Here is a 21,919-nt window from a genome sequence, read left to right as displayed (position 1 = left end):
ATTCTTATATTTTTAATTTATGAGTCTTATGATAAAGTGCTTGTCACGCAAATTATTATAATATAACTTAGTAAATTGAATTATTGCACTTTATTTTATTTCCTATTTCGAACATAAAAAAACACCAAGTTCAACTTTTATTATCTTTTTTTTTCATAGTGTACCGTCTATGGTCGTTTTCGTAATGATTCTGGCTTGTGCATAAATGTCAAGAGCAAATTTTGTAGCTTTAGTTGATGTTTGTAAAAGTCTAACGTAAATAATTGCTTAATATATACCTCTCACATTTAAAAAAATTGATAGATTTTTGTAATGACACGATTAAAGTTAGTTAACTGGCAAAATTAACTATTGAAATGACTCCTAGTTAATGAATTGTGCTAAACGTAAATTTTCGAAGGCTTTAAAGTTTCCTTTCAACCAACAATGGATATTCACCCAGAATTGAAGGAACCTCTTACTCCAAAGTTATCTTATGAAAATGCACATTATTGGAGATGCGAAGATAGTGGTTATCATACTTCCTTTACACCTGAATCGCTAGAATGCTCAGAAATATCTAATTCCACAAAATATACCCATAAGATTCGCTTTGATTACTATGGTATTTCAAACGAAATCACATATGGATCAGCATGTAAAGATGGGCATATTAGGCCGAATGATAATAAACTATCAGTACAAAACCGGAGAGGTATAAAACGAGCTTATCAAGAGGAACCAGAAGACATAAATGTTAATGATACTAATAAAACACCTACCTCGACAATTTCAAGTGCTATGCGCAAAATGAGATTTAAATCAATTGAAACCAATAAAATAACCAGTTTTAATTCAATAAAATTTGGCAGAGATGCCTATTATAGCAATGAAAATACCAACCACACCGAAATACCAACAACACCGATAAAAAAAATTTGCAATAACAGCCGCAAACCATGTAGTCCTGTAGATGTTAAGAAAAAACTTAATTTGGAGATGCATTCTTTGTTTTGTGACAGACAATCTTTGCAGCCTATAATTAAATGTTCTGAAGAAAATACCAAAAGATATAATTTTAAACCAACTCAAAAAATTGACATAATCAAGCTGTTATATACTAATAAAGTGGTGCCACCAATAATAGAAATATTTAATTATTTATTACCTCAAGATATTATAAATTTTAAATCAGTTAGTCCATATTGGAGAAAAATTTGGAATCATCTAAGTATTAAACAAAAAAAAGAGGAATATCTAAACTTTTTAGAAATTGTAAAAGAAAATCAAGAAAACAAGTCATCTACACCGAAAATTAACAATACAAATCACAGGAGGCCCCTCGTGGAAACAAATATTTCATATAATCTAAATCAAAAAAAATCTTTAAATAGTCCTCCTGGTACCCCAAGAACTACAAAATTTAAGAAATATGCTAAAGTAAGTAAATTTAAGTAAAAAATCTTTTTATTTTTATATACTACAAAAATTTATAAATAAATGTTTTATTATGAATATTTATAATTTTATCACATTTATGCATATACCAGCTTGTTTTGGTGAAATGAACAATGTCTAACTAAACAATGTTGTTCTTTGTCCTGTGATCACAAATATTAATTTCCTGTGGCATTCAGCTCTGCCACTTGATACACAAAATCTGTAATTCATGCAAAAAATCAGATTGGAATGCCTTTGCACTGGATTTTCTATGTCTAAAATTGGAAAAAAAATGTTTATAGCTTCACTAAGTATTATCACTGAAAATTTATGTATGTAATTAATTAATTATAATGAGGCATTGTCGTCATTGTTTAAAATATTATAAATTTACACAATAGTTATCTTATACACTACATACTATAAGGGGTACATTTTTGTTGTTTGTTTGTTAATTTTTTTATGGCTTTTAGGCATGCTAGTGTATATTTTTACAATAACTATCAAAATAAAGGAACAAGAGAGTGGAAGACTTGATTTCCTCAATTTCCATTTGATTTCTGAGACATGTCATAAACATGTTGTTTAGTGGTGGAAATTAATGTTCATCCTTTGTCTTGTTACCAGATAAAAGCAATGAAAATAATTCCCTCAAGTTGGAATTGTACCCACAACTGTCACATTTATAATTATATGCTGCCTCTATGCCCACAATAGCCTAAAGTGAGAATAATGTATCTATTTCTAAAATTTGAATAATAAGCCATTAATTAATTTCAGGCAGCATTGGTGGATTCCCGCAAGCAGTTGTCTTGTGTAAGATGTTGTCAACCGGCCAAAGTTACAGAAGAAAGTTCAGGGGAAGAGTGGGTGGAATGTACGAGTGAAACATGCTCTTACCAGTTTTGTAAGTTTTGTAAATGTGAACGTCATCCAGATAAGAAATGTGTTATATACGACTTAGATGGTCCAAGTCCTTCTAAAAGAAAGAAGAATTCATGTGTTGTTGGTTCCAAAAAGAGCAGGAGGAATTTAAAGAGACTTCTATGATGTAAAATTTTTAGAAGTTTTATTATATAATACCAGTGACTTATTTTAAGTCTAATGTTTACATTCCAAAGATATGATGGTTTTTAAAATCATCATGTATAGGAAGTTTGTCTGAGATAAATTAGTTGTCTCATAATTTAAGGCTTTTAAGATGTGCCATGTTATATGTGTAATCATTTTCATCTACTGAGATGCATTTTCAATTATTTTTTTTGCATTCCTGAATTTATATCATGTACTGATTATTTAAAAAAAAGCAATTTTTTCAACACAAATCAACAGCTTATATTATTCTTTTTTAATGTGTTTTAGGGTTTTATGACTTTAAAGAGATTCATTATGATTATTAATTAAAATATTCGTTTTTAAATATAATTTGAAAATTAAGACATAAAATGTACAATGTAAGCTCTCTTAGAATTTTTTTGGTGTGTGAAATATAGATTAATTGAAGATAGAATAGTACAACTGACTGATTTTTTTAGTATTTTAAACACAATTTATTATGCAGAATTTTTCATTTGTAACAAGGCTTTCACAATTAGCATAAACATTAATCAAAATAAGTACAAAGGATAAAAACTGTGATATACCTACTAATGTGCATGACAAAACTCACATACTACTTATAAATAACAAAATCAACTAAAGACTAGTAATAAAGCTCTGGTAAATTTTATAAGTAAATCTAATTTTACTATAGTAAATACAGCTCGCGATCCTTGAGCTGACCTTTGCATTTGTGTAATTCTTGTCAAATGGCATTTTATTTTACAACGATAATTTTATTATTTATTTTATTTGAATAAAACACTTTTTCATTTTTGGGAAAAAATATATAATTGTATTAGGCTTTTATAAAGTACTTAAAACTGTGGTTTCGTTTAAAGTGGTGCTGACAAAAACACTGTACACATTTTTCGATTCTTGTAGAGTGAATGTGCCAACTTTATCTTTCACTTTTAATAAATCGAGCACAGAAATAAAATTATAAGAATGTGACATTGCAATTGCATCAGTACAAGAGGGATAGGCTGATGACATGAAAGCAGTAGCAACTGGTTTAGGCCAAGTAAAGGATACCCCTTGCTTGACTTTACACCTATTTTTTATAATTTACGTACATAAACAAACACTCACACAAATGCAAAGCCCAGCTTAGACCTCGTGAACTGTATTACGATTGATTTTGATCAATGATTTTAGTAACATCACATTTTATACCTAAAACTGTAAGTTATATAGTTAGCGTTTTTAACGAAAACAAAAATAAAACTTTTGCCATCTCAAATAACGCCATATTTAAAAGACTTAACGAACGTTTTTGAAGATAATAATACTCTTTTTATTTTCTAGTCTAATATTTTTTTAAAAATTGTGCCGTATAAGTTAATATTATGATGATAATAAATAATTATAGATACTGCCACCTCATGTGTGTGTATGGAATGCATTTACTATAATGATAAATTTAATTGAAAAGGAAAAAAAACATAAGAAGCTGTTGTTTCAACGTTTCGGTAGGTATTGAAGCTTTAAGAATGGCAGAGAAACCAGCTTAATGGCTTGTGCTAATTTCCAGACAACATAGCATTCAAAACCTGTTCTTAAAACGGCAATACTTAACCAGTACAACGGTTTCTAATTATATTCAACAACTCAATCGAATATTTATGTAATCCATTTTAAATTTTTATTGCTTTAATAAATAATGTGTAATTAGGGAATATTTTTTTAACAATGATTGAATTATTTGGACAGTATTAATCTATCCATATACCTACTAGTACGCTAGTACGCATTGAATATTAAGTTTTTTACTATTATTGTAATACAATTTAGATGTTCAAAAACATACAATGGATTACACATAGGTAGATATAATGTTATAAAAAAAACATTTTTTTAATTTAAACTTCGATTTTTTTTAGTGTTTAACGATAGAGCATCTTACTTAACGTCCTTAACTTAACGATTACATTACATTAAAATTTCTTTGACAGTTGTCTGAAAAAGTATTTAAGGAAAAGGAAAAAGGTGTAGATAATATCCGAACCATACCCTAACTTATTTTTGATGTCAATGTTTATACATTTCAGAATAAAGGTAAATTATAATCAACTTGTTGTAAATACGATATGAAAGAATTCATCACACTGGATACTTAATAGTTATAGGAATGTCAAAGAGTTAAAACCTAGTTGTTAAGATTGCTGTCACAGAGCGATTTTAGGGGACCTTAAAATGTCTTCGTAGTTATACTATTCATTATTTTAAAGTGAAATTAGTATTGATGGAATGTCATTTAGTAATATTACATTAGTGCCTTTTAGACAGTATATGAGTAGTAGTAGTAAGCAAATAAAGCAATCTCCATTGAATATTTGGAATACAAAACATTTTCTGTAATAGTACTTGTAACTTTTGAACAAATAATATTGGACCACTGAAATTCCAATTGAAATAACCACTTAATACGACAGCACACGCGCCCAGTCAAAAATTACATGAGCACTCGCGTATAGAGTACTTTGCTCATATTTTGTACGGAGTAAAATTCTGCATAGCACACAAGTAATTACATATTTTGTGACTATTATAACAATCAGACATATTTAATAGTAATAATCTTATATAATCAAATAAATTGTTTATTTAAAAGTTCACAACATTTCTTATACTTGCTATTTTCAATAACAAACTAAATTTCTCATGGCGACACGTACTTTTGGTATAAACTAAAAATAATTAACTTAAAAAAGAAAGATATGACATGTCAACAATTTTCATCATATTCACGAGCTTTGCATCTACCACATGATGTTCGGTACATAAAAAAAAAATCAGAAAATATGTCTTTTTTGATCTTGCGACTTTTGCAGCTCGTTAAAACTCCATGTTTATTTGTGAATCTGTTAACAATTTGCTGAATAGGATATGACATCTTTGGCAGCCAGATTGGCATTTTGGCATTTGGCAACCAGACTGACTGTAATACTACTTAGTTAATTTGTTGGTATCTGCCTAATTAATACATATTGACTTGGGGGACGTAGAAAATTCAGCTAAAGTGGTGGGGTGCCGGCATGTATCGCTGCGTAGGCATATACTTTGCTAGAATTGCGCGAGTTTTAAATTCAATGTGAGGAAAATGCTCATGGCGCCGGTGCTCGCGGTTTAATTATGTAAAAACATCGAAAAAAATTGTAGATATTGTTGTTGAATTTAAATATTATAAATAGATATTGCTATATTTGCTTTCTATATGACTCAATAATTATTTGATGATCTATTGCGATGTGTACCGGACTTAATGAGTTTTGGTAACTTGCTCAATGAGTGAATATCGTATATAATAGTACTAGCTTAATATTAAGTTGTGAGGTGAAAAATAATGATATTTTTTTTTGTAAGTTATTATTATGGTAATCTCTACCTCATAATAACTTATTAGTATTTTTAATTTATTAATGAAAATTGACTATCTCAAGTTTTAGTTTTTTTAATTTATGTTAAGATTCTTATTTTAATGATTTGTCTTATAATTAATATGTGTATATACAATGATTGAATGTAATGAAAATGAGTCTCTAGAGAAGTTCCATGTCTCATTATTTTTAAATAAACAATGAAAATAAAACACATTTTTTATTTTTTATCATTTAATAAAATAAAAAAAATACTTACAGTAATTACATTAGACCTAACATATATTAAACAATTTACAGAATATATTTACAATAACCTAATAACGATTAGAAATTAATCAAACAAAATATATTTGACAGTAGATAATTTTATGTCTAACATTTTATTATTTTTTAGAACATTCAAATATTTTTTCTAATATGTGGTGAAAATTTTGGTTTGTAGAGTTTTTTTTAAATTATAAATCTCATGAATATCCGGTGGTGCAGGTTTAAATCTCGGCTCTTCTATAACTCCTGCCTATTCATCCGAGACCCATTACGAACTTTGGTATTTGGTAAGCCACTTGGGGTATTTGCATTAACATTGATACTCTGCAAAATAATATTGTGTTAGTAACGCTTTACATCATTTTCAAAAGGAAATAGTAAATAATACTATACCTATAGACATCTTAATAGTAAAGAGGTCAGGAATGTAAAGAAGCTAACAAATCTGAAATATATACATAATAAATATTAAACATGCACTAGGTATATTAGTTTCAAAATCTTTACCTATTTACTGTTAAATATTATTAAATAACATTAAGCGATATCCATCACCAACAATATTTAATGATTGCACAAAATTGTGTCCATAGGTTCTACTGCCCGATGCAATATACAAGTGGGCGATAAATAAAAAAAAAAGATTTATGTGCTACTTTTATACAATGGCATGGCCAAATGTTACTTTAGTCGTTTAATTTTTTTATACAGCTTCATGCTGTATCCCGAACACCGCAGGGTAGGCAGGGGGGAACTAGTGTTTTAACACTCCATTCCCCATTTTCCGCCGAGGCATTGTGTGTTGAGTGGCGGAACTCGCTGCGCTTTGCCTGGACGCCAGAACGAAGAAAAGAGTATATTAAATATTTGATTTTCCCGAGTGGGAATCGAACCTGCTACCTGTCGCGTTTATAATCACACACCTGTGAGTTGTGTCCTTGCGCCACGATACACGGCTAAATTTCTCAACAAATATAAAATGTACAATAAATTTTAAATTTTCTAAACCAAAAAATACTTGGCTACTACATGCTTGATTAGAAAAAAAAGCAAATAGCCTAAGGTGCACCAACCTTTATTCTCGAAGCATCTAAAAGAATTCCACCACCATTAAACTTGCTGTACAGAAGGTCTGTGAGGTATAAGATAGTATTATTATTTTAATAGGCTTATCTATTCATATATTTGACCTAAACGGCACAAAATATAAAATACACAGTGGACACAGTGTACATTATTTATTAAATACATAACTCTTAGAACGCGTAAAGATCTTGTTTTTTTCTTTCTGCTTTGTTGTAAACAAAGCATTAATGGCGGTAAGATTCAAGAATGTTATGACTTTTTTCTAACTGTGCAAAACTTAGAACACGGATAAATATTTATTCGTTTTACTGTTGCCTCGTTATAGTTTGTGTTACAAAGCTATAAGGTGTTTTTAAAGAAAGTTTATTGTAACAACTTCTTAATTTTTTGAATGGTCCAGGAATCAGGATTTCTAAACTGTTAAAGAGTTCAAGCTGTGTAAATGCGTAAGCGCATACAAGATGACTTATAGCAACTAACTTATAGTATTAGCATTAGCAGTACTTACGAGACAGAGAGGCCATTGTAGAGCCAGGCGCGCCACGTCTGCGGCGCGGGGGTCGCGCCGTCGATGCGCGCCTCGATGTGGCCGCACAGCGCGCGCCGGTCGTGGGAGCGACCTGATCTTGCGTCACAAATGAGCCGCTTCCGGCATTCCCCGTCGCATGTGCCTCGACGTGGACTGTTTTTCCAGTAGTTTCTGAATTATATTTAAAATTACATATATAATGAAGTTTGTACAATTTCTTTATATTAATCTAGTTCAAGAGCTTTCAAAATGAACAGAAAGTTTGCCCACTACGCTGCGAATGACGTATAAGGTTTTAAGCAAACACTAATATTTTTTTAGTGAGAAAGACATTGAAAATCTTACCAAGAACCATAAAAGACCAGCTTAATTTCGAGGAAATGGCTCATTAGCAAAAGCCACACGAGGGGGGATTATATTAATATTGATTACTTTTATTAATTTAGTGCTGATATAAAATTATGAAGAAAATTCCTTCTAAGCATTTGTAAAAAATGTAATATACTTGTGATATAAGTTGAACAGGTCTTCTTTAGAAGTCATGTCATCTATAAACTTGTCCCAGTCTTGCGGGCGAAGTGATGGCATCATGTAGGCAGAGCGCGCCGAATACAATTTATACCAAATAGGATAACCAAACAGATTTGCTTCTTTGAGGTTCATAATCCATGTTTCGTGGTCAACAACTAACTGGAAATTAAATTATGTAAAGGTTATTAAAAAGAAGGCTATTAACGATAAAGATGTTTTTTTAACTTCACACTACAACGTGCGCCGCGCATGGCGCATGTAGAGGGAATCTGGGAACTTAGTGTTAAGACACTTTGTCCCAAAGCGCGGCGTTACCAGAACGAGGAAAATGAAAATCTTAAATATTCAGTGAAATATTTAAGATTTTCATTTTGCTCGACGACAAGAAATGTCTTCGAGTCGGAATCGAACTCACAATCTTTCGCGTTTACAGTTTCACGCTTGTGCCCCTGCGCATATTCTGACAAACAATATGGTGAGTATTGTCAGAACTAATGTTTGTATTTTTAATCTTATTAGTTGACTTATTGGGTCAGCAACGTCTTTGAACTATTTGTAATTGATTAAATCATTGGCGACAATAACTTAAATTAAATAATTGATATTTTTATTTACTCACTCTAGTTGTAGCATCGTGATCTCCGTCTACATAATATATTCGATATCCCAAATTTAAATCATAATACGGAGAAACTGAGGGTCCAACATACGCTATGCTTGTTGCTCTTCCTGTAAAAATTAGCAACGTTAGTTATGCATTTAATAGAAAATCATATGTTATTCTCGGTTGCCTCATAATTTTTCAATATACTTAAGTATTATACGAGATTTATTACAAACCTAAATCATTTGGATCGTAAAACACCTCAAATTCATCAAAATGTGTATGCCCAAAAAATTGTGCTGTTATTGTAGATTCATAGCGATTGATTATAGCGTAGTAATTTCTACTCCAAACTTTAAGGCAATCGGAATGTCCTGGTGGAATGTGTCCAATAATATGAACTTTTTCGCCGCTGAACTCCGCCGACTGTAACTCGTAAATAAGCCACTGCAATTCTGTTGCGGGATCCGTGCTATTTAACAAAAGCCACCTGTACACGAAATACAAACACATCGTAATAATATTTAATTTAGTTAATTAAAAGGTGTTGTTAAAATCGTGAAACAATTGAAATAGCAATGAGGTACATTTTCAGAAATATTTATACGGGTTAACATACAATTTTATTGTCCAATATCTATTTTTTAATAGCACAGTAAAATGTTCGTAGTGTACCTAATAGCTTAATTACTTTCAAAACATGTACCTAAATAGATAACGTTTTAATTTATTCCTTTTAAGTATAGGTATAGATTAGATGATTCCTCTTTTCAAGTCTTCAAATTACTCTAATGTTTCTAAAATAGGCGAAGAGTAAAGAAATAGGCACAGTGCGTTCTTAATTTCATTTAAAAAGTAATAAGTTATTTAATTTCGCACATTTAAATACTTCTACATTGCTTTTAAACGACAAACATTATAAATAATACACGTAGCTATTACTGTTTAAGATAATATTAACCAACGTAGAGGCCTCGACCCGCGCAACCTCCTTGCTACATCGTAAACCTCGTGGGACTTACTTATAGCATTATAAATGATTTTAATGATCATTTTTTTAATGTTTATTGAGAAGTCTTACCAGTTTTTATTATTACAATAGTTCATATTAAGGGATATTATCCGAAAGCCTGGACGAACGAGGACGGAATAAAATGCACCGCGGCGGACAGTGTGAGATACGCCAGCGGGGAGCCACCGGCGCCACTGTGCGTCCAACTCGTTGTAAAGCCACGCAATGTTAGATTCAGGTGATGAGATGTATGGAGGTGGGAAACTGCAAAATAAACAAAACGGTGTCATGTTTTGGTAGTAATTTATTGAATATTTAATGTCAAAGTTCATGTATATTAGCGTAATGCTATTCTATGAATAAAAAAATCCTCCAAAAAATGTACCTACATATAAAAAACTAAACGTGAAATTTTAAAGTAACTTTTATATGTTATCAACATAATTTAATGTTTGAACATAAGATAGAAGAAAGACATTATAATTTATAGTATATTTTAATACTAAATTTCAAAATCATTTCACTTATACTTCGGACTATACAGCTGTATTTGCATAATTCTTGCGTTGGACAGGTTCTTACATACAAAATTATTTTAAGAGGGTATTTAATATCTAGTAACTTCTATTTTGCATCTTTTTAGCAGAAACACACAAAAACTATTACACACTGTTTAAGCGCTTAGCAATCTTTATTGCAAAATCTTTTCCGTAACAGGTCTAGTTATCGCCTTGTAAAACAAGCTTCCATCCAAGAAGAATTTTCAAACTTTCCGTGGATATCTCGCTATCGGCGCGCAATTGGAAATGTAGCGTTTACTATTTGTAGACTTTGCTTAGGCCACCCGTGTATCTCTTTATATTTTAGCTAGATATAAAGACATACACGGACTTAAGAATTAGTTTGATCAGAGTTGTGAGTGTGGTTTGGATGAAAGTTGTGTTTAATTGTCCGGAACTTAAACACTTTGTTTATGATCCTTCCAGCTAATTTTAAATGCGTATTAGCTTTATAGCCGATGATCCCAGGGACCCCAGATCTAGAATTATTTTGTTGTATACGTACGCATACCGTCTTATCTATATATTAGACTAATAATCCTCAAAATTTCAGCTTTGTTAAAATGACATAAGTCTGGAGGGCCTAGGATCTCAGTCTATTAGCTTTTAGACTAAAAAAACTTTAGACTAGGCATTAAGTTGTACTTATTTCTTTAATTATCGTTGCATATTTAATTTTAAGTATTGTTTGGCACATGTCGTCGCAAAATCAGGTCATTAAAAAAAAGAGAAAACAATTAAATGCATATTTATTTTTAAGATCTTATTGCCGTGACTGTTAACGCTTAACTATCATAAATTAGTGACGCTGATAGAGTTCAAAACTTTTTATGTGTTTTTTTATAAGGATGTCGCCACTGTCTACCGACCTTGTTATTATATTTCTCGTAGACTGAAATTACGTTTATATAGTTATGTACTTAAAAATATCTTTACTAGAGTACATTATAAACATAATTGGATTTACTAGGTTGCAAATTTTGAAAAAATACCAAAAATGATCCCATAACAATCTAATCCAACCTTATATTAAATAAGAAAATATTTTAAAATACGTCATCTTGAATCGAAATGCACTAGGTATCGGTATTTTTAACAAAATATGATATAATTTTTTATCATTTTATTGATTGATATTCTCATAAGTTTAGCTACTAGTAAAGAATTATAAAAGTACCTGTTCACCGGCGATGATTCGTGATTTCCGAGTGCAGGGAAGATAGGTACACCTGGAAACATGTCCGACATTTGGGCTACAGTTTCTTGGAGAACTTTCAGGTTTTCCTCTTTTGTTTGATTCCAAACATCATGTGGTGGCAAATCTCCTGTCCATAAAATATAGTCAATATCCTGAAAATAAAAAAATATATTGTAATTAATTTATAGTCCGTGATCTAATTTAGCTATACTCGTATATGTTATTATTTATACTAACGGTATGAGTATCTGCAATATGTTTCAGCATGTGATCGATGGTTCTTTTCGGTGTATCACATTTTCGGTAATCTCCCCATCGGCCCGCACCACCACCTGGGCTAATAACGGGGCCGCTAGATACGCGGCAGCAAAGGGGTTCATTACATTCAGCATTTGCCCCTAAAATTATATAATTATAAAAATTGGTATTATTTTCAATCTTTATTACATTATTCTATAACATATTCTACCTAAATAATGTATAACTGGCAGTTCTTATCAAGAACTGTTGAGCTAAAACTTCTTAAAGAGATGAAGCAGGAACTTCTTTGTTATTATAATAACATTTTATGAGCGTCCTTTATTAAGACATGTAAATGAACGGCTATTTTTTTACTAGTGACCCGCTCGCTGTTTCACCGGCTTTAACTACGCATTTATATAGTTTTACTTTATGTATAGATTTAGAATCAAGGGTTTTTGAAATAATGATATTTATATATCGTCCGACTGTTCTAATTATTTAAAATATTATAGTATATAGATAAAATATTTACAACAAATTCATCACCTTCTGCGTAGTAAGGATCAAAATGTGTATCAGATATTTGTAAAACTTTAAAAGATGGAGCTTTTTCTATAGGTGCATCAAGGGCACGCGCTGCTGGTTTTGGTACAGGTGGAAATGCTACTTCCCATTCGTGGTATGGATTATAAACGTCGCCGCAAGCATCACCAATCACAAAACTGCAAATTTCATCTGGACCAATTGTTATACGTTTCAGGACATATACCACTTCACTCTGAAACAAAGTAGAAGATAATAACATAATAATTATAAAAATTAAAATCAACATTGCTGTATTTAAATAGCACCTTACCCCGAAGAGTCGTGTTATGCCTTCGCAAACTCTAGCAGACTGAATATTTAATGAAACACAAAATTGGTAGATCATTTTATTTATCTCCTCTTTACTCTTTCCAAGTCTCATGTAGTGTTGCAAGAGACCAGCACCAGCTTTACACGCTGTACATGAAACTTTTGACATAACAGAATGTTCAACTTCATAATAAACCTGTTTTAAATTTAATAATTTTAGCGCCTTATCTACGAAGAGGGGTAAATTTGAACTTTTATCACTGTCCCATAATAATCGGGAGTAGTTTCTTTTTAAAGCAGCCATGTGTGCAATTAATTCTGTTTCATTGGCCGATGGAGGTAACTTATGAGTAAAATTTAAAGGCATGAAGAAAGGTTCATCATTGCGAGGTGTGTCATCCCAACTCCATGTATCCGTTTTGGGACTCCATTTTATTACTGGTTTAATATTTCTGCTAGATTGTTTCTGCAAAAACAACGGACTACCTACAAAACAAAAAAAAACAGTATTATTGTCATAATTCATTAAGCAAAGTATTATAGCAGATATTGCCAACATTTTTACGAGTTCACGACATAGATTTTAATGTTGAATTCAGTAATGAATTTCAGTTTACGTTTTCAAAGTAATTTTTTATATAAAAAAATACAGAAAAATGAAAATCAGAAAAGTATTATATTATAGATGAATATTATATTTGTTTTTAAATTAAAGAGGATTACAGTCGCAGTTTTATACCGTCCAGTTGACAGAACTTAAGCCACGTAAAGTGATAAAACCACTTTTGTACTAACCTGATGTCATAGTTATTGTAATTATTGCAACTATTTGAAGTAGCCATGGTATTCTTATAATCATAACTGGGAGCCACGGATATAGACTATCTGAAATAAATATATTTAATTTAATTCATAGTAACAAAATATTATGAGGCCGTCGTGGCGCAGCGGCATAAGGATGTGACTGTAACACGACGGTTGTGGGTTCGATTCTCACTGGATGAAGTGAAATATTTGCGGTACGGGATTGAGCGTGAAGCTTATTTTTTTTAATACTTCCGTTACTTTGTTACTTATATATATTTATACAGCTGGATGTATTTTTTTTGTAGTTTTTATATTCAACCCTTTTACAGTTTTAATTATATCTACAGATATTCTACCCACAAATATCTATTTCCACTTCGTAAACGGTACACGGCATATGTACGAATGGAAAAGATCGTTTCTCCAATTGTAATAAAATGTCTTTCACTTTAAGAATGCTTATTAAATAACCACTTGTAAAGACTAATAAATTGTACACCATAAAAAAATCATAAAATGCTTCATTTAAATAACACGTATGTTAATAAAAGTCTTTTAAGAGGCGCTTTTCTATGAAACTTTAAAAAGTTCATTTTATTTACTAATAAATGAAATAGTCCTAGAGAAAGTAGGTTAAACGGACAACGAGCTCGTAAATAAATATAAAAAAACAAATGTGAACATCTATGCGGGTACTTACTGCGTAATAACCATCTCGCATATGCGAGTAAAAATATCTTAAACTTTGTATTTAAAAACTATTTTATTAAAATAAAATACAATTATTATTAAAACTAGTTCTTAACTATAAGAGTGCTGGTAGTGGAATCGCCATATCCCTAAGGTTGGTCGGCTTTAATACAAATTCGGGTGTCCCCACCCCTTTGGCTCGTTTCCCACGATGCTTTGTTTCTCATGGAGTTATTATATGAAATTCCCTGGAAGTCGGAAATCAGCGAGCCTATTGTCATCGACATCCAAATGTTCATGTGCCCCAACATGTGCAGCAGGGTTCTCGTAATGCTTTTATAGAACTTTCTCTCGGAGTCATAAATCTACCATAGGCCCACATGCCGTCGAGCTCTTGTTTTATATTTATTATCTTTTATTTAAACCATTTGTTACAACAATGCTAGACTAGGTTGACTGTCCCCCTCCAAATTCGAAGTACATGTTTCGAACGAAACCTGGATCTGAGAATTTAAGATCAAATTAGGCATATCAATATAATAATAGTTATAATAGTTGTCAACCATATTATACTATGTCGTGATTTTCATAGTTAAATGTTGGAATTTCATTTATTCTCCATCTTCATCAGCTGTAATTCTTTTTTTTTTTAATATTTCCTTTGCATATTAATGTTTTAGTTCAGTATAATCTTCGACATCATATATTTCATTTCCATTGTATGCTATAATTACCGTTCGCATTATAGGATAGGGACAGGGAAGGTTGTATTGGATAAAAGGTACAATATTTCATATTTTCTATATACTACTTTACACAATTAAAAAATTGATATAAAAAATAAATCAATAAAAAATCAAATTAAGTTTACAATACAATCTAGTATTTACTAAAACAATTTTATTTTAATATGTTCTAAAATAATATGTATACTTTGATATCTGTGATTTACATCTTTCTAACTTATGTATAATAATTTTTATTTCTAACTTTTATATATTTATTGTATAGCACTTTCCTTCTAATATTCGAGTAGGTTTTACTACATTTTCCGAAGGGTCTAACTACTGGAACTTATATCCGAAAGAATAGAGGATTCTGAAACAATTAACTCCTCTACGTGATAAATTTTTCCATTGCTTATTTTATATTTATTATGCGGTTCTATACTTAAGATTTTGTATGGATCCAGAAATCTTGATTTCGTTTTGTGCCTATCTACCATTGAATTTTTTAAATAAACCTTATCATCTATTTTAAATAACTTTGGAGGCTTAATTCGTTTATTCAATCTATCATTCCTATAATTCTTTTGTTTCCTACATAATTCACAATTTACGATATATTTCTTAATAATCTTTCGCATATTTTCAAAATAATATTTTTTCCGTAATTGCTTATAAACACTTTTAAAACCTGCATGTTTATTATTTAATAAATGACACTCTTTAATTAAATGTAATTGTTCCTTTTTTTTATCTATCTCTATTAAAAACTTAGTATATCTTATTGGCTTAAACTTACTATGATCAAAATATTTCCTATATATTTCTGAAACTTTAAAATATAATTCTTCATTAGGAATTATAAACGCATATTTTTCTTTACTTAAATATTCTAACATAAAATTTTTAATAACTTTTTCCTCATTATTTGGTGGAATATAAAAATACCACATACTTTTTTCATATTTCGCGCTTTCGTTAGGTGCACTTTCAAACACTACACGTCTTAAACATTTCGGTGGATAATTGTTAATAATTGGTATGCCACTTTTTTTATTGGTATTACTTAATATTTTATTATCTGAAAGCAATGAATTGGACCCTGTATTTACAGTAGAGTCCGTTTTACATGGTGTATTGTCTAACGATATTTCCTCACCACAATGAGATTGTAATGAATCCGAACTTGTCTGGAATATTTCAATTATATTTAATGCATCTGCAACTTTATTTTCTTTACATTTCACATGTTCTATACTATGTGATTTTTTGTCGCGGTCGGCAACTTCGCGAAAATTTAAATTATTATTATCAAAATTATTTTCATGGTGGAATACTTCCTCAGCAACAATACCTTTCTCTAAACTGACCTGACCAGAACGCAATGGAGGGGCTGATTGCATTGAAACATCCCCCATTTCCTGCGGGATCCTATTTGTATTAGGATGATATTGGTTTCTTTTAAAATAACTATTCTGCGGCCTAGTAAAAAAAATATTTGCATTCGGAGTCCATTGATTTTTATTATGGTTGTAATTATTATTATTATAAAAATTATTATTATAATTATGTCGCATCGGAAAATTATTCGATTGCGATGTAGACGGATAAGCACGTCTCTGGTTATAATTAAAGTTCGAATTATATTGCGAATACGCATTTTGAAGTACATTACGCGGCAGCGGTAAAACGTTATAAAAATTTTGTTTAAAATTATCATATCTCCCTTCTGCTTCTAATTGCAATATTTTAGTTGCCGTTTCATTAAAATTACAGTTAGATACATATATTTGGTCATGATACGGTAAACTTTTTCTTAAAGTATTCTGGGCGGTATTTATGTACGGCTCCATTACCTCATCTACTAAAAGTTTTTCACTATATTTACCTAATAATTTATTTCTAATAAAAAATAACTTTTGTTTTAATTCGAATATTAAATCTTTATATAAACCTTTTCTCTTAACATTTCCTAACTCTATTAATAACGTATTTAAATTTCTATTATCTCCGCATTCTCTTTTTAATGCTAATTCTATATTATTCCATTTAAAATCATGCTCAATCATAGATATTGATATAGCAGCTTTAGATTCTAATTTACTTAATAATAACATAACATTTTGTGGTGTATCTCCACCCACTATTTGTAGCCATTGCTTAGCACAATTAATATAATTATATAAAGTAAATGCATCGCCATTATACGAAGGGACGAACGAAAGTAAGGTTTTTGGATCCATTGTTTAATGTAAACACGGGACTCTAAAATGGTAGGACGACTGACTCGCGCTACTTTCACTACTCTCACTATCAGAAGGAGAGTGAATAACACTACTAGTATTCCTATAGCTATTTTATACAAAAGTTGGGAGTTTCAGATGGGAAGGAATGGTGACAAAGATAATGCTACTTGGTACTTACAGAATGCTCACGACGGCAGCTTCCTTGATCGTTTTCTTCCACTGATAACAGTATTTTTACGTATTTATATGGTTTCGTTGCCTAGCCATAGTCTTAAGAGACTTCGCGAAACTTTTGCGGAATTACTTATGATTGCGCGTTTTGTTCACTTAGCTAGGCCCCACGTTGGGCGCCAGTAAAAATATCTTAAACTTTGTATTTAAAAACTATTTTATTAAAATAAAATACAATTATTATTAAAACTAGTTCTTAACTATAAGAGTGCTGGTAGTGGAATCGCCATATCCCTAAGGTTGGTCGGCTTTAATACAAATTCGGGTGTCCCCACCCCTTTGGCTCGTTTCCCACGATGCTTTGTTTCTCATGGAGTTATTATATGAAATTCCCTGGAAGTCGGAAATCAGCGAGCCTATTGTCATCGACATCCAAATGTTCATGTGCCCCAACATGTGCAGCAGGGTTCTCGTAATGCTTTTATAGAACTTTCTCTCGGAGTCATAAATCTACCATAGGCCCACATGCCGTCGAGCTCTTGTTTTATATTTATTATCTTTTATTTAAACCATTTGTTACAACAATGCTAGACTAGGTTGACTTGCGTTCAAACTTAATAACGACTGCTTAAATATGTAGGACATAAGTTAATAGTTATTGCACAGCCTTACTTGCCTCATGCTTATTCTATTATTATTCACCAAATATTTTATAACAATTGATCTAATCTAGTCTAATCGAAGTGCATGTTACTTGTTAATATTGCATAGAGTATACCTAATACTAAAGAATATGAAAATAAATGATTGCATAGCTTAGAAAGAAACTTCCTCTTTTACAATACTTTTAAGAATAGAATTAGAATGATTCTAGTCAAAAAGGCTTTTGAAATCCTCCATTTTAGAATCCTTCATCTTTCACTTTTTTACTTACTCTTCAAGGTTAAGAGTGTTTGAAATGTGCGAATCAATATAAATGAATTATTCAGGTTTAGGTCAGTGTTAGTAATTATTTTATTGCCTTGTTTATAGCACGATTATGGTGCTTATACTAGGTTCCGCCTGCCCACCCTGTATGTGCGGGATACAGCATGAGCCTGAAAAAATGTTCTATTGTTTATGGAAATATGGGTTCAAACTGTGCAAAAACATTTATTTCTTTTGAATATCCCAAACAAAAATACTTTAAATTCGTATTATACTGTAAATATTATATCAATAGCTCGTTTTTAATATGTTTCTATAAATTAATGAGTCAGCGGGTTTTACAATCACAGTGAGCAGTAAGCACGCGGACGTGGAGGTCGCCACTTTCTCTGCGCTTCATTGACTTTGTTGGAAAGAAAGTGACGGTGGTATTGCACACTGTATATTACTTACTAGCGACCCGCGCGCAGCTTCGCCCGTTTGAACTAATTAATTCAATTGATTAATTATGTATTTATTTTCTTACCTAAATTACTTTCGTAATCTAAAAACGTTATCACCTGAATGACAATTTTTAAAATAGAAAACTTTTGTAACAATTGTGTCGAAAAAAATATATTTCGATTTTAATAAAAAAAAAACAGACAAAAACTATAAAAATTATTGTGAGTTTTTTAGTTAAAAGTTAGAATTTTTTTTTTATTAAATAATATTTCATTATTAGTCTGGCGGATGAACCAATTTTAATTAAAATAATCATTAAAATATACCATTTGACTTGAATCATATTTATTTAAAGATATCGACTTGTGCAAGAACTAAAAAGGAAGTAAAGGATCACGCGGAAACCACTTTCATCCGGCATCTTGCCAGCTCTTATACAAAACCGTTTCATCTTATCCACTTTCACTAGATTGCGCGACGTCCTGTATGCCGAGAATTTTTGATTATTTCTCTCAGATGAATCATATATTTTTAAATATTTTAGCATAGTTATTTTGAATCAATGATACCAAATATAAGAATTCATTTAAAAGTTCAGTGAAAAATAATATAAAAAAAAATCATAGAGGATAGACAGAGGGAACCTAGTGTTAAGATACTCCGTTCCTCATTTTCCGCCGAATTCCGGAGGCGTTGAGTGACAGAACTCAACGCCGCGCTTTGCCTCGACACCAGAGCGAAGAAATGGAAATATAAATTAAAATAAATATTTTACTGCTTCGAGTGGGGATCGAACCCACAACCAGTCGCGTTTACCAATCACACTTTGTGCCCCTGAGCCACGACTGGCTAGAGGTCAGAGTGAGGAACTTAACACTAGGTCTCCTAGGTAGGCAGAGGGCCTAGGTCTCCTACCCTGCTGTATGCGGGATACAGCGTGAGGCTGAAATAAAGTATTAAACGGAAGGATAATAATGTCTACGCGAATGAAGTTAAGGGCTACACCTTGTTTCAATATAAAACAACAATGTTGTACTCGTATTTCCTGTGAAAATAATTGCGTTTCGCTTCCCACTTTAGTTAAGATTTCTAAAATAAGTTCTTGAAATAACGGGTTTGCAATAATATCACTAGAAAATAAGTAAACATAGACATAAGATATATTTAGGTACAACTATTGCTGCACATTTTACTCTACTTATATTTGTATAATATTACTTTTTTTTTCTCAACATAATATAAGGCTTAACTTTGAATGGTTTAAAAATAGTAAGAAATAAAGAAAACATATAGGTATTGTGTAGAAACGGTATATTTAGGGTCAAACTCAAGCCGTTTCTAAAGGGGCCAGCAGTGTGTAGAATAACGGGCCAGACTGTGTTTTTCTAGGCTTTGGTGTTGACGTAGAAATAAATGAAGAATATAGTTATATTTTCCTTTATGAATCTACAATTTAGATTTTATCAAAGGGTAAATTTATTGTTATTAATTATAAAATGTTAATCCACTTGGCCGCCACCGTAACTAAGTTTGCGTGAATATTGTGACCTACCCGTACCCTACCCTACTTCCATTCACTACCCGTTATAGTTGAAATTCAGATTAAAAAATTGGGATTGTTTGGGTATGTTCAATGGCGGAACTTAACAACGCGTTTTATTTTACCGGAGCGGGAATAGGTCAACAATTTAAATTTAATCCCACAAGTAAAAATCGAACTCAATATCATCCCCTTTACAATCACATGCTTTTCCACTGTAACTGTGCTATTCTATTATTATAAACAACAATGCAATGCGATTCCCAATGAAAGATAGTCATGTAAATATTTATTACTGTTGCAACATCACAATGATAACTTACATTAATATTAATGCAACAATGAAATAAACGAAAAAGAAAGTTTTATTTGTAATCAATTATATTCTATTTTTAAATGGAAAATTTGTTTGAAGTTAACAACACAACAACACTAAATTGTATAATGTTTTTAACATATAAATATCTATTATCTCCTTTCTTAGATCTATTTTACAATAATTATGTTTAATTAAAATATTTATTTCTTTTTGACACTCAATTTATTTTGTGATTTAAAACAACAACAATAAAACAAAAACAACAACAATAATAAACACACGATCCGTAAAGTTCATCAATAAACGAAGGATATATAACACATAGATTACATATATAACACTGATACCCCAAGTCTGTCACATTAAAAAGATGAATATTTAAAACTATGACTGGGTACACCACTCCATTAAATTTAAGTACTATTACTCAGAACGTTAATACTCGAAGTTCGAACTTACAACAATTACTAAGAGTACCTAATAGATCATTAGGTTCGGATCTTCAGTTGGTATTCTAAATATTCAATTATGTAAAATGGGTTGTCATTTGCATTTAGCTTATATTAAGACATTTTCTTTAAATCATAATCCAGATTCCCTTTGTCCTGGATAAATAGGTATCAACATTCGTTTGGTTCATCGAACTCACTTTCACCTGCTTACAAAACTCCATTGTCGTATGCTCTCATCGGAATGCACTTCTATTATATTCGTTAGCAGCTTCCACATGTTTCCCAATGTAATTGAATACAATACGCTACACCGTTCACGACTCACATATTCTTTACAAAGCTGTTTATAGCTCTGCCACTAAAGAACATAGACATAATATTACTTTCGAATATTTAAATTTCCATCGGAGTGAATCTTCATTACTTAAAAAAGAAACACTAAAACGATAATGTCAAATATCACTGAAATATGTTATTGGTAAATAAATCACTTTTATATATTACCTACTATATCGTACTATGTTACTTTAATAAACTTGGTCGAGACTCGAGGGGCAAGGCTGTTCACTGAATGTGCGTAGATTTTCTCATTTGATATTCGCTGCTCAGGACGGTATGTGCAAGCTATCTATAACGATTGCCTCTGGTATATTAATAGTGTTAGTTGTCGGCCGGGACTACAGTGAAACTTTTTATCGCTAAATTAATTAAATTACTTAAAGTTAATTAATGCTTACAAGACGGTTGACTACTACAAGCTCATTTATGAAGGTAAGGAACCAATGTTATCGAAATATCACAAGACAAAATATA

At 31.1% G+C, this 21,919-nt stretch overlaps 3 protein-coding genes across 8 annotated transcripts in view; 2 read left to right on the top strand and 1 right to left on the bottom strand.

The window, feature by feature from the left end:
• Positions 1-61: 61 nt before the first annotated feature.
• Rca1 (Regulator of cyclin A1) lies at positions 62-6,109 on the top strand. Its single transcript, XM_085192025.1, has 2 exons — positions 62-1,419; positions 2,200-6,109. Exons 1-2 carry the CDS (start codon positions 427-429, stop codon positions 2,467-2,469), a joined length of 1,263 nt encoding a protein of 420 aa, XP_085048151.1. The 5' UTR covers positions 62-426; the 3' UTR covers positions 2,470-6,109.
• LOC146535685 (sphingomyelin phosphodiesterase) overlaps positions 5,359-21,919 on the bottom strand; it is a 24,583-nt gene continuing 8,022 nt past the window's right edge. For 2 of the 6 annotated variants that reach the window (XM_085192015.1, XM_085192016.1), the window contains exons 2-12: positions 13,581-13,670; positions 12,787-13,271; positions 12,477-12,708; positions 11,925-12,085; positions 11,667-11,839; positions 9,999-10,193; positions 9,154-9,407; positions 8,933-9,042; positions 8,288-8,472; positions 7,762-7,953; positions 5,359-6,491 (exon numbers count right to left, since the gene is read on the bottom strand). In XM_085192015.1, the coding sequence (XP_085048141.1) occupies positions 6,422-6,491; positions 7,762-7,953; positions 8,288-8,472; positions 8,933-9,042; positions 9,154-9,407; positions 9,999-10,193; positions 11,667-11,839; positions 11,925-12,085; positions 12,477-12,708; positions 12,787-13,271; positions 13,581-13,644 (2,121 nt within the window). In that variant the 5' untranslated portion in view covers positions 13,645-13,670 and the 3' untranslated portion in view covers positions 5,359-6,421. Of the gene's footprint in view, positions 6,492-6,560; positions 6,613-7,240; positions 7,300-7,761; positions 7,954-8,287; positions 8,473-8,932; positions 9,043-9,153; positions 9,408-9,998; positions 10,194-11,666; positions 11,840-11,924; positions 12,086-12,476; positions 12,709-12,786; positions 13,272-13,580; positions 13,671-21,610; positions 21,635-21,919 lie in introns of those variants that run through there. The other 4 variants (XR_014878368.1, XM_085192020.1, XM_085192018.1 and 1 more) reach the window with 4 other exon arrangements.
• Positions 21,702-21,919, top strand: part of LOC146535684 (uncharacterized) — a 13,934-nt gene continuing 13,716 nt past the window's right edge. Inside the window, exon 1 of the mRNA XM_085192021.1 lies at positions 21,702-21,877. The gene's annotated coding sequence lies outside the window, so the exon portion shown is untranslated. The remainder of the gene's footprint in view (positions 21,878-21,919) is intronic.

This window comes from Heliconius melpomene, chromosome 10 (assembly GCF_056956725.1).
Source record: "Heliconius melpomene rosina isolate 202511_hmr_F chromosome 10, ASM5695672v1, whole genome shotgun sequence".
In the NCBI taxonomy this organism is placed as follows: domain Eukaryota; kingdom Metazoa; phylum Arthropoda; class Insecta; order Lepidoptera; family Nymphalidae; genus Heliconius; species Heliconius melpomene.
This window is presented reverse-complemented; position numbering and strand designations above follow the sequence as displayed.